The following is a 15,909-nucleotide window of genomic DNA, read 5'->3' on the forward strand; positions in this document are numbered from 1 at the left end:
AGGTTGAGAGGAGATTTGATCGAGGGGTTCAAAATCATGAGGGGTCTGGACAGAGTAGATCGAGAGAAATCTGGCGGTATTTATGCATGAAACACAAAAGTTTAGTATGCAGGTACAGCAAGTGATCAGGAAGGCCAATGGAATCTTGGCCTTTATTGCAAAGGGGATGGAGTATAAAAGCAGGGAAGTCTTGCTACAGGGTATTGGTGAGGCCACACCTGGAATTCTGCGTGCAGTTTTGGTTTCCATATTTACGAAAGGATATACTTGCTTTGGAGGCAGTTCAGAGAAGGTTCACTAGGTTGATTCTGGGGATGAGGGTGTTGACTTATGAGGAAAGGTTGAGGAGGTTGGGCCTCTACTCATTGGAATTCAGAAGAATGAGAGGTGATCTTATCGAAACATATAAGATTATGAGGGGACTTGATAAGGTGGATGCAGAGAGGATGTTTCCATTTATAGGGGAGACTAGAACTAGGGGGCATAATCTTAGAATAAGGGGCCGCCCATTTAAAACTGAGATGAGGAGAAATTTCTTCTCTCAGAGGGTTGTAAATCTGTGGAATTCGCTGCCTCAGAGAGCTGTGGAAGCTGGGACATTGAATAAATTTAAGACAGAGATAGACAGTTTCTTAAACGACAAGGGAATAAGGGGTTATGGGGAGCGGGCAGGGAAGTGGACCAGAGTCCATTATCGGATCAAACATGATCGTATTAAATGGCTGAGCAGGTTCAAGGGGCCGTATGGCCTTCTCCTGCTCCTATTTATTATGTTCTTAAACTGTTGCCATTGGCGGAAGGGTCGAGAACTAAAGGACACAGATAGAAAGTGATTGGCAAAAGAACCAAAGGCGACATGAGAGAGAACTTGTTTTTTTTTTACACAGCGAGTGGTTAGGATCTAGGATGCACTGCCTGAGAGGGTGGTGGAGGCAGACCCAATCTGCTTTCAAAAGGGAGTTGAATAAGTACCTGAAAGAAAAAAATGTGCAGGGCTACGGGGAAAGGGCGGGAGAGTGGGACTAGCTGAAGTGCTCTTTCATTGACGAGAATGACCTTCTTCCATTCTATGTAACCATTCTATGATTCTATGAGCCCAGCAGATTTGGTACGTACCCATATGTCAGTGCGCTCGTCTATGATGCAGTGACTCTCCACGTTGAAGAGCTCAGGAGCTCGATACGATATGGTACAACGCTGAGCTGCCCAGTCCTGGAACAGAACACAGCAGTGAGCAACACGGAACGTACAGTGCAGAAACAGGCCATTTGGCCCAACTGGACCGTGCCGGTGTTTATGCTCCACACCAACCTCCTCCCACCCCATCAGCACATCCCTCTATTCCCTTCTCCCTCATGTATTTATCCACCTACCCCTTAAATGCATCGGTGCTATTCGTCTCAACTGTAGTAGCGAGTTCACATTCTCACCACTCTCTGGATTTATTAGTGGCTAGCTTATATTGATGGGCCCTAGCTTTGGTCTCTCCCACAAGTGGGAACATCTTCCCTACCGTATCAAAACCCACTCATAATCCTAAAGACCTGTAACAGTGCCCCAGCCTGCTCCAGTCTTTTCTAATAGTTATAACCTCTCCGTTCTAGTATCAACCTTGCAAATATTTTTTGCACCATCTCCAGTGCCTCTATATCCTTTTTATAATATGGAGACCAGAACTGTGCACAGTAACGGCAAGCAATGTACCCTGTAATTTTTATTGGCGGAGCCGCCGAGGCCCCTTTAAGGGGCTGGGTGAGCCATTCAAAATACTGCGCGTGCGCGTTTTTGTATGGAAAAGCCAGCTGCGCGGGATCCCTGGGGCGCTGTGCGACCGGCAGCTTAAAAGGGAAAATTGACTCCGTGTGGTCCAACCAAGATTCCAAACCAGTTTAAAGCAACTTCTCTGGTTTTCCATTTTATCCCTCCAGAAATAATCCCCGGTGCTTTGTTTGCTTTTTTATTATTAACCTGCGTCGCTACTTTTTAGTGCTTTGTGTATCTGTACCCAGAGATTCTATTGCGTCTTTTTCCGATTTAGACTCTTATTTTCCATCATCATCATCAGAGATGGTTCCACACCAAAAAAGGATGAGTTCATAGATGTTTCAATGAAGGACTCGCTATTTTAGTCGTGAACTCGATGGGTGGATTTTTTTAACGTGCGGTGACCATTGCACACCAGCCACCACACGGGCTTGACAGAGCTAGGTCTTGGCCCAGTGGCAAGGGTTAACCAGGACGACTGGAGACCTGCTCTGCTGCACAGACCTAGTGCGCACACATATCGCAGTGTGGGCTGGTACAGCAGAAGAGCGGGAAGGTCTTATTTTCCAAGGAGCATATGGCCTCCTTATTCTTCCTACCAAAATGCACCACTTCGCACTTATCTATACTGAAATTAATTTGCCAAGTTTATTAATGTCTTCTGAGTGGTCTTCTTGGCTCAGAGGCTGGAAGCAAAAGGTAATGGTTGATGGGTGTTTTTATGACTGGAAGGCTGTATCCAGTGGGGTTCTGCAGGGCTCAGTGCTGGGTCCCTTGCTTTTTGTGGTATACATCAATGACTTGGACTTGAATGTTGGGGGTATGATTAAGAAGTTTGCAGATGACACTAAAATAGGCTGTGTGGTTGATAATGAAGAAGAAAGCTGTGGACTGCAGGAAGATAGCCATGTACTGGTCAGGTGGGCGGAACAGTAGCAAATGGAATTTAATCTGGAGAAGTGTGAGATAATGCATTTGGAGAGATCTAACAAGACAAGGGAATACACATTAAATGGTACGACATTGAAAAGTGTAGAGGAACAAAATACCATGGTGTGCAGGTATATAGAACCCCAAAGGTAGCAGGCCAGGTAGATAAGGTGGTTAAGAAGGCATATGGAACTTGCCTTTATTAGTTGAGGCATGGAATACAATAGCAAGGAGGTTATGCTTGAACTGTATAAAACACTGGTTAGGCCGCAGTTGGAGTACTGCATGCAATTCTGGTCACCGCATTGCAGGAAAGATGTGATTGCACTGGAAAAGGTGCAGAGGAGATTTACAAGAATGTTGCCTGGACTGGAGAATTTGGGCTATGAGGAAAAATTGGAGATGCTGGGTCTGTTTTCTTTGGAACAGAGGAGGCTGATGGCAGACCTGATTGAGGTGTATAAAATTATGAGGGGCCTGGATAAAGTGGATAGGAAGGACCTGTTTCACTTGGCAGAGGGGTCAACAACTATTGGGAGGAGGTTTAGATGAGAAATGTCTTCATCCAGAAGAAAGGGTGGTAGAGGCAGAAACCCTCACCACATTTAAAAAGTACTTGGATATGCACCTGATGTACCGTAACCTACAGGGCTACAGACCAAAAGCTGGAAAGTGGGATTAGGCTGGATAGCCTTTGGTTGGCCAGCACGGACACGATGGGCCGAAATGGCCTCCTTCCGTGCTGTAAATTTCTATGATTCTAGTGTCTTAGTCTAATAGTAACGATTAGTGCCAGCTGTGGCTCAGTGGGCAGCATACTCGCCTGAGTCAGAAGGTTGTGGGTTCAAGTCCCATTCCAGGGATTTGAGCTCATAAATCTAGGCTGACACTCCCAGTGCAGTGCTGAGGGAGTGCTGCACCGTCAGAGATGCCGTCTTTCGGATGAGACGTTAAACCTGAGGCACTGTCTGCTCTCTCAATTGGACGCAAAAGATCCCATGGCACTATTTCGAAGAAGAGCAGGGGAAGTTATCCCCGGGGTCCTGGCCAATATTTATCCCTTAATCAACATAACAGAAAAACAGATCATCTGGTCATTATCACATTGCTGTGTGTGGGAGCCTGCTGTGCGAATGTTGGCTGCCGCGTTTCCCACGTTACAACAGTGACTGCACTCCAAAAGTACTTAATTGGCTATAAAGCGCTTTGAGATGTCTGTGATTGTGAAAAGCGCGATATAAATGCAAGTTTTACTTTCTTCTTTCTTGTAATTTGTCACAGTCGTCCTTAGTATTAACTATACCACCCAAATTTGGCGCCATCTGCAAATTTTGAGAAGACAATTTGCCTGCTGTGTTAGGACAATGCTTTGTTGTGCTCGTGATCCTCCAATATCCCCGATAGCTCAGTTAATCGGAAGTTGCTCTGGTTACCAGAATCCCCCGGGCTCAAATCCCGGCAGATTACATTCAGCCATTCATCTGCCGTAGGTGAATAAAACATAAGAACATAAGAAATAGGAGCAGGAGTCAGCCATTTGGCCCCTCGAGCCTGCTCCGCCATTTAATAAGATCATGGCTGATCTGATCATGGACTGAACTCCACTTTCCTGCCCACTCCCCACAACACTTGACTCCCTTATCGCTCAAAATCTGTCTATCTCCACCTTAAATATATTCAATGACCCAGCCTCCACAGCTCTCTGGGCTAGAGAATGCCACAGATTTACAACCCTCAGAGAAGAAATTCCTCCTCGTCTCAGTTTTAAATGGGCGGTCCCTTATTCTATGTCCCCTAGTTTTAGTTTCCTCTGAGTGGAAATATCTTATCTGCATCCACCTTGTCGAGCCCCCTCATTATCATATGTTTCAATAAGATTAGATAAAACGATTCCACATCTCAGAAAAGAAAGACTTGCATTTATATAGCGTCTTTCACGACCACCGGATGTCTCAAAGCGCTTTACAACCAATACAGCTTTTTGGAGTGTAGTCATTGTTGTAATGTGGGAAACGCGGCAGCCAATTTACACACAGCAAACTCCCACAAACAGCAATGTGATAATGACCAGATAATCCATTTTTGTTTTGTTGATTAAGGAATAAGTATTGGCCCAGGACACTGGGGATAACTCCCCTGCTCTTCTTCAAAATAGTGCCATGGGATCTTTTACTTCCACTTGAGAGCAGATTGGGCCTCGGTTTAATGTCTCATCTGAAAGACGGCAACTCCGACAGTGCAACGCTCCCTCAGCACTGTACTGGAGTGTCAGCCTGGATTCTGTGCTCAAGTTCCTGGAGTGGGACTTGAACCCACAACCTTCTGACTCAGACAAGTGTGCTCCCCACTGAGCCACGGCTGACACATTACGATGCGAGGAGACTGCAGGGACTCGTTCGCAAGTGCTGCCACACTGTCACAGTGCAGGCTCTGGACACTCGCGTCCGCTCGCAATAGAAAAGGAGTTAAGCAACGCCGCATGCTGCCATTGGTGGTGACCTGCTTCCGCCCCTTATAACATGCTCAGCGACCAATGCTAATTTTACACAGCATGCTTTAGAAGTCTCACTAATTGTTTTTGTTCTGAATTGTTTGACTTTAAAGTTGATCATTTTTGGTTCCAGTTTATAGAAAAGGAGATATTTGCGGGGCGATGGGGAAAGAGCAGGACGAGTGGGACTAACTGAATAGCTCTTTCAAAGAGACTGCCCAGGCACGATGGGTCGAAAGGCCTCTTTCTGTGCTGTATCATTCTACGAAATCAAATAGTTAGCAATTATAAGGACTGGAACGTACAATAAAATAAAATAAAAAGCTTGCAGGGAACATTAAGGTGGATTGCAAAAGTTTCTATAGGTATGTAAAGAGAAAAAGACAAACGTAGGTCCCCTGCAGTCAGAATCAGGGGAAGTCATAACGGGGAACAAAGAAATGGCAGACCAATTGAACAAGTACTTTGGTTCAGTATTCACGAAGGAGGATACAAACAACCTTCCGGATATAAAAGGGGTCAGAGGGTCTAGTAAGGAGGGGGAACTGAAGGAAATCTTTATTAGTCGGGAAATTGTGTTGGGGAAATTGATGGGATTGAAGGCCGATAAATCCCCAGGGCCTGATGGACTGCATCCCAGAGTACTTAAGGAGGTGGCCTTGGAAATAGCGGATGCATTGACAGTCATTTTCCAACATTCCATTGACTCTGGATCAGTTCCTATCGAGTGGAGGGTAGCCAATGTAACCCCACTTTTTAAAAAAGGAGGGAGAGAGAAAACAGGGAATTATAGACCGGTCAGCCTGACCTCAGTAGTGGGTAAAATGATGGAATCAATTATTAAGGATGTCATAGCAGTGCATCTGGAAAATGGTGACATGATAGGTCCAAGTCAGCATGGATTTGTGAAAGGGAAATCATGCTTGACAAATCTTCTGGAATTTTTTGAGGATGTTTCCAGTAAAGTGGACAAAGGAGAACCAGTTGATGTGGTATATTTGGACTTTCAGAAGGCTTTCGACAAGGTCCCACTCAAGAGATTAATGTGTAAAGTTAAAGCACATGGGATTGGGGGTAGTGTGCTGACGTGGATTGAGAACTGGTTGTCAGACAGGAAGCAAAGAATAGGAGTAAACGGGTACTTTTCAGAATGGCAGGCAGTGACTAGTGGGGTGCCGCAAGGTTCTGTGCTGGGGCCCCAGCTGTTTACACTGTACATTAATGATTTAGACGAGGGGATTAAATGAAGTATCTCCAAATTTGCGGATGACACTAAGTTGGGTGGCAGTGTGAGCTGCGAGGAGGATGCTATTAGGCTGCAGAGTGACTTGGATAGGTTAGGTGAGTGGGCAAATGCGTGGCAGATGAAGTATAATGTGGATAAATGTGAGGTTATCCACTTTGGTGGTAAAAACAGAGAGACAGACTATTATCTGAATGGTGACAGATTAGGAAAAGGGAAGGTGCAACGAGACCTGGGTGTCATGGTACATCAGTCATTGAAGGTTAGCATGCAGGTACAGCAGGCGGTTAAGAAAGCAAATGACATGTTGGCCTTCATAGCGAGGGGATTTGAATACAGGGGCAGGGAGGTGTTGCTACAGTTGTACAGGGCCTTGGTGAGGCCACACCTGGAGTTTTGGTCTCCTAACTTGAGGAAGGACATTCTTGCTATTGAGGGAGTGCAGCGAAGATTCACCAGACTGATTCCCGGGATGGCGGGACTGACCTATCAAGAAAGACTGGATCAACTGGGCTTATATTCACTGGAGTTCAGAAGAATGAGAGGGGACCTCATAGAAACGTTTAAAATTCTGACGGGTTTAGACAGGTTAGATGCAGGAAGAATGTTCCCAATGTTGGGGAAGTCCAGAACCAGGGGTCACAGTCTAAGGATAAGGGGTAAGCCATTTAGGACCGAGATGAGGAGAAACTTCTTCACCCAGAGAGTGGTGAACCTGTGGAATTCTCTACCACAGAAAGTTGTTGAGGCCAATTCACTAAATATATTCAAAAGGGAGTTAGATGAAGTCCTTACTACTCGGGGGATCAAGGGGTATGGTGAGAAAGCAGGAAGGGGGTACTGAAGTTTCATGTTCAGTCATGAACTCATTGAATGGCGGTGCAGGCTAGAAGGGCTGAATGGCCTGCTCCTGCACCTATTTTCTATGTTTCTATGTTTCTATGTTTCTATGTAAAATAAACGATCATAGGAGAGGTAGAAAAACAAATTAAAAAATCCATTCCTGTCCATCCCTGATTATAATCGCTCAACCATCGGTGGCCGTGCCTTCTGTTGCCTGGGCCCCAAGCTCTGGAACTCCCTGCCTAAACCTCTCCGCCTCTCTTTCCTCCTTCAAGACACTCCTTAAAAGCTATCTTTTTGTCCAAGCTTTTGCTCACCTGCCCTAATTTCTCCTTATGCGGCTCGGTGTCAAATTTTTAAAATCTCATTACTTCTGTGAAGCGCCTTTGGACGTTTCACCACGTTAAAGGCGCGATACGAATACAAGTTGTTGTTGTTGCCTCCTTTACCTGGATTGTCATGGCTTCCCGTGACCCTTTGACCTCGATCCTCGCCCTGTTCATAGATCCCAGGTCCATCAGCACAGGTTGCTGATTGTCATCTAGGAGAACATTGGTGGGCTTCAAGTCCCTGAGAAAACGTAAACAATCAAAGAAAGAAAGAACTAGCATTTATATAGCGGCTTTCACGACCACAACCTGTCCCAAAGCGCTATACAGCCAATCAAGTACTTTTGAAGTGTAGTCACCGTAGGAAACGCGACAGTCAATTTGCACACAGCAAGATCCCACAACTGAGTGATAGATATCGGCCAGGACACTAGGGAGAACTCCCTGCTCTTATTCAAAATAGTGGCCCTGGGATCTTTTACGCCCACCTGAGAGGCAAGACGGGCCTCGGTTTGATTTGTCATCTAAATGATAGCTCCTCCAACACTGCAGTCCTCCTGCAGCACTGCACTGGGGTGTTAGCCTAAATTTTGCGCTCAAGTCTCTGGAGTGGGACTTGAACCCAATATATCTGATTCAGAGGCGAGAGCGCTACCCACTGAGCCACAGATGGACTTTGAAGTACTTTTGAAATATAGTAACTGTTGTAATGTAAGGCAGCAGCCAATTTGTGCACAGCAAGCTCCCACAAACAGCAAGGAGATTATGACCAAATCATCTGTTTTAAGTGTTAGTTGAGGGATAAATATTGGCCAGGTCAACAGAGAGAACAAAATAGTTACGTGGGATCTTTTACGTTCACCATGCAAGGGCAGACTTGGTTTAACGTCTTACCTGAAGACGGCACCCCCGTAAGTGCAGCCCTCCCTCAGTAATGTACTGAGAGTGGGCTTGATGTTCTGGAGTGGGACTTGAACCCACGACCGAGTGTCAGAGGCCAGAGTGCTACCCACTAAAACTTGGCCTGACACCCACACTCGTCTCCCCGATGTGCACAGGCCACCAACGTTAAGAGGACGAGATTTACCTGTGTGCGTAGCCCTTGTCGTGGATGGCCTTCAGTCCGCTGCAGAGTCCGTGGAAAACGTTCAGTATCCGTCCCTCGGGCATGAAACTGTTGGCGTCCCTCAGCTTCTCCAGCTCTGCCCACAGCGAGCCGTTCTGAGAGGGGAACATTGGAAACGGTGTTACTCCTGGTTATTTAAACAACTCCAGGACTTGAGCACGCAATTTAGGCCGACTGTCCAATGCAATGCTGTTTTGTCAGCTGTGGCTCAGTGGGTTGCACTCTTGCCCGAGTCAGAAGGTTGTGAGTTCAAGTCTCACTCCATAAGCTTGAGAACATAGGCTAGACTGTAACTCCCAGTGCCAGTACAAGGTCCAGGTCAGTGATTGGAGCGTGGGCAGGTACAGCAGGAGCGGTGAGATCGGGGCGAAGGAGCGGCGAGAGTCTGTGGAGCGATGTGATCGGGGACCAGGAGAGGCGTGAGTTCGGGGCCAGGGGCCCAGTGGCAGCACGGGCCAGCCCACACTGCGATATGTGTGCGCACTAGGTCCGTGCAGCAGAGTAGCTCTCCAGTTGTCTTGGGTAATCCTTGCCACTGGACCAAGACCTAGCTCTGTCAAGCCTATGTAGTGGTTGGTGTGCAACGGTCACCCCACGTTAAAAACATCCAAGCACAGGCATCTTCCATCCTTCAGGATGTAGTGCGGGACCTGGAATATTAGGTGTTTCAATGAAACGCCCGTGAACTCATCCCTTTTTGGCATGGAAGGAAGTCATCCTCCTTTCGAGAGACCGCCTATGATGATGACTGAGGGAGCGCTGCACTGTCAGAGGTGCTGTCTTTCGGATGCGACGTTAAACGCCTGCTTTTTCTGGTGGACGTAAAAGAACCCATAACACCATTTCCAAGAAGAGCAGGGGAGTTATCCCCGGTGTCCTGGCCAATATTTATCCCTCAACCGATTCACAAAACAAAATCCTCTCACATTGCTGTCTGTGGGAGTTTGCAGTGAGCAAAATTGGTTGCCGCATTTCCTATATTACAACAGTGACGACACTCCAAAAGTACTTCATTGGCTGTACGGTGCTTTGGGATGTCTGATGTCTTGAAAGGCGCTATATAAATGCAAAGGTCTTTCTTTTGTCAGAGGGAGCAGTCTTTCAGATGAGACAGTAAACTGAGCCCCCGGTTGCCTATTCTGGTAGGTATAAAGGATCCAACGGCAGTATCCAAACCAGAGTAGGGAGTTCTCCTCAGGTCCCTCACCACAAATAATAATTAGATACTCACTTAGCACATCTGCTGCTTTGAGGAGCTTTCTGTGCACAAACTGTATTTACCTACATATTTCAAAAGTAATTCTTTAGATGTGACATGCTTTGGGATGTACTGAGGATATGATCAGGCACTATATAAATCCAAGTCCTTTACATATTATATAGAATATGCAGCACAGATACAGGCCATTCAGCCCAACTAGGCTACGCTGGTTTATACTCCATATATTTTTTTAATTCGTTCCTGGGATGTGGGCATGGCTGGCATTTATTGCCTGTCCATAATTGCCCTCGAGAAGGTGGTGGTGAGCCGCCTTCTTGAACCGCTGCAGTCCGTGTGGTGAAGGTACTCCCACAGTGCTGTTAGGGAGGGAGTTCCAGGATTGTGACCCATCGATGATATACTTCCAAGTCAGGCTGGTGTGTGACTGGGAGGGGAACGTGGAGGTGGTGGTGTTCCCATGCGCCTGCTGCCCTTGTCCTTCTAGGTGGTAGATGTGGCGGGTTTGGGAGGTGATGTCAAAGAAGCCTTGGCGAGTTGCTGCAGTGCATCTTGTAGATGGTACACACTGCAGCCACGGTGCGCCGGTGGTGGAGGGAGTGAATGTTGAAGGTGGTGGATGGGGTGTCAATCAAGCGGGCTGCTTTGTTCTGGATGGTGTCGAGCTTCTTGAGTGTTGGAACTGCACTCATCCAGGCAAGTGGGGAGTATTCCATCACACTCCTGACTTGTGCCTTGTAGATGGTGGGAAGGCTCCTCCCATTGGATCTGCCTTATCTCGGCCTTTTAGCATATCTTTCTATTCATTTCTCTCTCGTGTACTCGTCTAGTTTCCTAAGCCATTTGCCTTTCTTTGTTTATTTACCCCTTTCAAGCATTTCTTTTTCAGCCGTGTGTGTGTGTATATAAATTTTCTTTTGCTCATACAGAAAAATTCCTTTCAGCTCTTGTTAATTGCTGATGCAAACATATTTTGTCACAGCTCCTGATCTGGGCACTAGACAGTGTTAGCAGTGGGTAGCACTCTCGCCTCTGAAGTCAGAAGGTTGTGGGTTCAAGTCTCACTCCAGAGACTTGAGCACAAAAGTCTAGGCTGAAGTGCCGTCTTTCAGATGTGACGTTAAACCAAGGCCCTGTCTGCTCTCTCTCTCTCACACACACATGTAAAAGATCCCATGGCACTATTTCAAAGAAGGGTGGATCAGTTAACCCCAATGTCCTGGGCCAATATTTATACCAGAATCAACATTAAAAAAAAAATTATCTGGAGATTATCACAGTACTGTTTGTGGGAGTTTGCTGTGTGAAATTGGCTGCCGTGTTTGCTACATTACAACAGTGACGTTCTGAGGTTGGGAAAGGTGCTATATAAATGCAAGTCTTTTCACTATATAAGGATAGCTGCATGTCCATTTTGTTGTTGCACAGCGCCACCAAGTGTTTGAAACCATTCACTTCAAAAATGTAACGGATGGGGAGATTAAAATGAAAAACTTTTGAACAACACAAGAATTAGTAGCAGGCGTAGGCCATTCGGCCCCTCGAGCCTGCTCTGCCGTCAATAATATCATGGCTGATTTTCTACCTCAACTCCACTTTCGTGAACTATCCCCATATCCCATGATTCCCTTAATATCCAAAAATATAAATCAATCTCAGCCTTGAATATACTCAAAGACTGAGCATCCACAGCCCTCTGGGGCAGAGAATTCCAAAGATTCACCCTCTGAATGAAGAAGTTTCTCCTCATCTCAGTCTTAAATGGCCAACCCCTTATTCTGAGACTGTGACCCCTGGTTCTAGATTTCCCCAACCAGGGGAAACATCCTCCCTGCATCTACCCTGTCAAGCTCGAAGAATGTTGTATGTTTCAGTGAGATCACCTCTCATTCTTCTAAACTCGAGAGAATATAGGCCTAGTCTACTCATTCTCTCTTCATAGGATAATCTCCCCATCCCATGAATCAGTCTGGTGAAACTACGTTGCACTCCATCTAAGGCAAGTATATCCTTCCTTAGGTAAGGAGACCAAAACTGTACACAATACACCAGGTGTGGTCTCACCAGGGCCCTATATAATTGCAGTAAGGCGTCTTTACTCTTATACTCAAATCCTCTTGTAATAAAGGCCAGCATACCACTTGCTTTCTTAATTGCTTGCTGTACCTGCATGTTAACTTTCAGTGATGGGTGTACAAGGACACCCAGGTCCCTCTGAACACTAACATTTCCCAATCTCTCACCATTTAAAAAATACTCTGCTTTTCTATTTGAGTAGCGGAAATCTGAACTAAATCTAAAACAAAGGCTGGCAATATACAATCGGACCGTCAGCGTCTGGCTATTTCTTCAGGTAGAGACTCTGCCAAGTCCCACCCGAGATGTTGACTTGTCTTTTAAGAACATAAGAAATAGGAGCAGGAGTCGGCCATTTGGCCCCTCGAGCTTTGACCCCATTTTCTGATTCACCTTTATGTTTATACATTCTGCCCCTTCCTGGTACGCTCTGGATTTCATTGCCCCCAGTGCTACCCTGCTCTATTGCCTTCTCCTTAAATTTCTGCTCACCTGAACCCTCCCCCCCACTAATTAGTTTAAAGCCCTCTCCACAGCCCTAGTTATTTGATTCGCCAGGACCCTGGTCCCAGCACGGTCTAAGTGCAGCCCGTCCCAATGGAACAGCTCCCTCTTACCCCAGTACTGGTGCCAGTGCCCCAGGAACCAAAACACATTTCTCCCACACCAGTCTTTGAGCCACGTGTTTAACTCTCTGATCTTATTTACCCGTTGCAAATTTGCTCGTGGCTGAGGTAGTAATCCAAAGATTGTTACCTTTGTGGTTCTGCTTTTTAATTTGGCCCCTAGCTCCTCATACTCGTTCAGCAGAATCTCTTTGTTTGTCCTACCTATGTCATTAGTACGCACATGGACCATTACAACTGGATCTTTCCACTCCCACTCCAAGTTCCTCTCCAGCCCAGAGGAGATGTCCCTAACCCTGGCACCAGGCAGGCAATACAGCCTTCGGGACTCACGCTCTCGGCTGCAGAGAAACGTATCTATCCCCCAAATGATACTGTCCCCCCCCCTACCACTACGTTTCTTTTTACTCCCTCCACTGAAGTGCTGCACAATATCATTGTCTACATTGAAAGAAAGAAATAGCATTTTTACAAGCACGGTTTCCCGGCCTCAGGGCGTCCCAAAGCGCTTCACGACCAATTAAGTACAGGTACAACGTCCGAAATCCGGAATCCTCGGGACCGAAGCCGTGCCGGTTTTTGGGTTTTTCCAAATTTCAGACAAGGAAATGAATAATCTGAAATCCGGAATCCTCGAACGAATCCGTGCCGGGTTTTGAGAAACGAGGTCTGAAATCCGGCAAAAAGCAAAATCCAGCACGGATTGAGTCAAGGATTCCGGATTTCAGATTATTCATTTTCTTGTCTGAAATCCAGAATCCTCAACCTAATCCGTGCCGGATTTTGGGTTTTGCCTCAAAAAATGTCCGGTTTTCGGACAATTGCGGATTTTGGAGTTCCGGATTCGGGATGTTACACCTGTACATACGAAGTGCAGTCACTGTATGAAATGCACCAGCCGATTTTCTTACAGCAAGATCCCACAGACAGCAATGAGATAAATAACCAGTATTGTTGGTTGAGGGATAAATATTGTCCAGGACTCTGGAGAACTCCCCTGCCCTTCTTTGTATAATGCCGTGGGATCTTTCACACCCACCTGGGAGGGCAGACAGGGCTTCGGTTTAACATCTCATCTGAAAGACGGCACCTCCGACAGGGCAGTGCTCCCTCAGCACACGGGCAAAAGCCAGGTATTACTGTATGCACGTATATTACCACGGAAAAATAATTTGCATTTATATAGCGCCTTATCAGGGTCTCAGGGCAAATAAATCACTTCACAACCAACGAGTTTCTTTGTTCTTTCAGACGCAATCATTGTTGTTATGCAGGTAAATACACACAGTAAGGTTTAGTTATTTTACTTTCGGTTGTGGAAGGAATGTTAACCAGGATGGGGAGAATGTTCCTGCACTTCTTTCAATAGTGCCAAAGAGGTCCTTTAAAATCATCTTGAACAGCCAGTTGGGGGCCTCGGTTTTATGTGTTATCCGAAGGATGACGCAGCATCCCTCAGCACCAATGCTCCCTCTAAGCTGCGCCCGTGCAGAAATCCTGAAGGTGAAAACATAGAAACATAGAAAATAGGTGCAGGAGTAGGCTATTCGGCCCTTCGAGCCTGCACCGCCATTCAATAAGATCATGGCTGATCATTCCTTCAGTACCCCCTTTCCTGCTTTCTCACCATACCCCTTGATCCCCTTAACCGTAAGGGCCATATCTAACTCCCTCTTGAATATATCCAATGAACTGGCATCAACAACTCTCTGTGGCAGGGAATTCCACAGGTCAACAACTCTCTGAGTGAAGAAGTTTCTCCTCATCTCAGTCCTAAATGGCTTACCCCTTATATCCTAAAAGTATGTCCCCTGGTTCTGGACTTCCCCAACATCGAGAACGTCCTTCCCACATCTAACCTGTCCAGTCCCGTCTGAATCTTATATATTCCTATGAGATCCCTTCTCATCCTTCTAAACACCAGTGAATAAAGGCCCTGTTGATCCAGTCTCTCCTCATATGACAGCCCAGCCATCCCGGAATCAGTCTGGTGAACCTTCGCTGCACTCCCTCAATAGCAAGAACGTCCTTCCTCAGACTAGGAGACCAAAACTGAACACAATATTCCAGGTGAGGCCTCACTAAGGCCCTGTACCACTGCAGTAAGACCTCCCTGCTCCTATATTCAAATCCCCTAGCTATGAAGGCCAACATACCATTTGCCTTCTTCACCGCCTGCTGTACCTGCGTGCCCACTTTCAGTGACTGATGAACCATGACACCCAGGTCTCGTTGCACCTCCCCTTTTTCTAGTCTGCCGCCATTCAGATAATATTCTGCCTGTGTGTTTTTGCCCCCAAAATGGATAACCTCACATTTATCCACATTATACTGCATCTGCCATGTATTTGCCCACTCACCTAATCTGTCCAAATCACCCTGCAGCCTCTTAGCGTCCTCCTCACAGCTCACACAGCCACCCAGTTTAGTGTCATCTGCAAACTTGGAGATATTACACTCTATTCCTTCATCCAAATCGTTAATGTATATTGTAAAGAGCTGGGGTCCCAGCACTGAGCCCTGCGGCACCCCACTAGTAACTGCCTGCCATTCTGAAAAGGACCCGTTTAGCCCGACTCTCTGCTTCCTGTCTGCCAATCAGTTCTCTATCCACGTCAGTACATTACCCCCAATACCATACGCTTTGATTTTGTACACCAATCTCTTGTGCAAGAACTTGTCAAAAGCCTTTTGAAAGTCCAAATACACCACATCCACTGGTTCTCCCTTGTAAGAGGAAAATTTGGCATTAGGGGTACCAGCAGGACAAGGGTTAAAGTGCTGGTTCCTGCACTGGCCCATAAGGAGGTAAAGACCTTTCTTCTCACGCCTTGTACATTCCAGCACCAAGGCTCCAGAAGGTACTGTTATGGGTTGAGATACCAGATAATATTCCAACATGGAATGTCAATAGGAGAGAACCTAAACAGACCGCTGATAAGGACGTGAGAAGAGACCAGAGATAGACTTCATGGCACCAAAGGAAATGTATAACAAATTCCACCCTAGAGATACCATTCTGGGAACGGTCTAAGATGGTCACGAGATCATGGCCTGTCATCAGTCAGAGCTCATGACCTGTCAATCCGGAGAAGCACTGATAAGGTAGTCCAATTAGAGATCTAGGGAGGTCTTACCAGGGAACGGAGGGGTTTTCGAAATGTATAAAAGTTGTATGATTGTGCTGTTCGGGGAGCATCTCCACTCATAGGCGGCTGTGATAAGAGGTGTTCCCGGACGTTCGTAATAAAATATCGTTATA

General features: G+C 46.4%; 1 protein-coding gene across 3 annotated transcripts in view; it reads right to left on the minus strand.

The window, feature by feature from the left end:
* The window catches only part of stk16 (serine/threonine kinase 16), a 113,247-nt gene that overhangs the window by 22,172 nt on the left and 75,166 nt on the right, over nucleotides 1-15,909 (minus strand). For all 3 annotated transcript variants that reach the window (XR_011592626.1, XR_011592627.1, XM_070875226.1), the window contains exons 4-6: nucleotides 8,688-8,821; nucleotides 7,721-7,841; nucleotides 1,117-1,212 (exon numbers count right to left, since the gene is read on the minus strand). Coding sequence is in view for 1 of the 3 variants with exons in the window: in XM_070875226.1 (XP_070731327.1) it covers nucleotides 1,117-1,212; nucleotides 7,721-7,841; nucleotides 8,688-8,821 (351 nt within the window). In the remaining 2 variants the exon portion in view is untranslated. The remainder of the gene's footprint in view (nucleotides 1-1,116; nucleotides 1,213-7,720; nucleotides 7,842-8,687; nucleotides 8,822-15,909) is intronic.

The sequence above is a fragment of the Pristiophorus japonicus genome, chromosome 3, assembly GCF_044704955.1.
Source record: "Pristiophorus japonicus isolate sPriJap1 chromosome 3, sPriJap1.hap1, whole genome shotgun sequence".
Classification (NCBI taxonomy): domain Eukaryota; kingdom Metazoa; phylum Chordata; class Chondrichthyes; family Pristiophoridae; genus Pristiophorus; species Pristiophorus japonicus.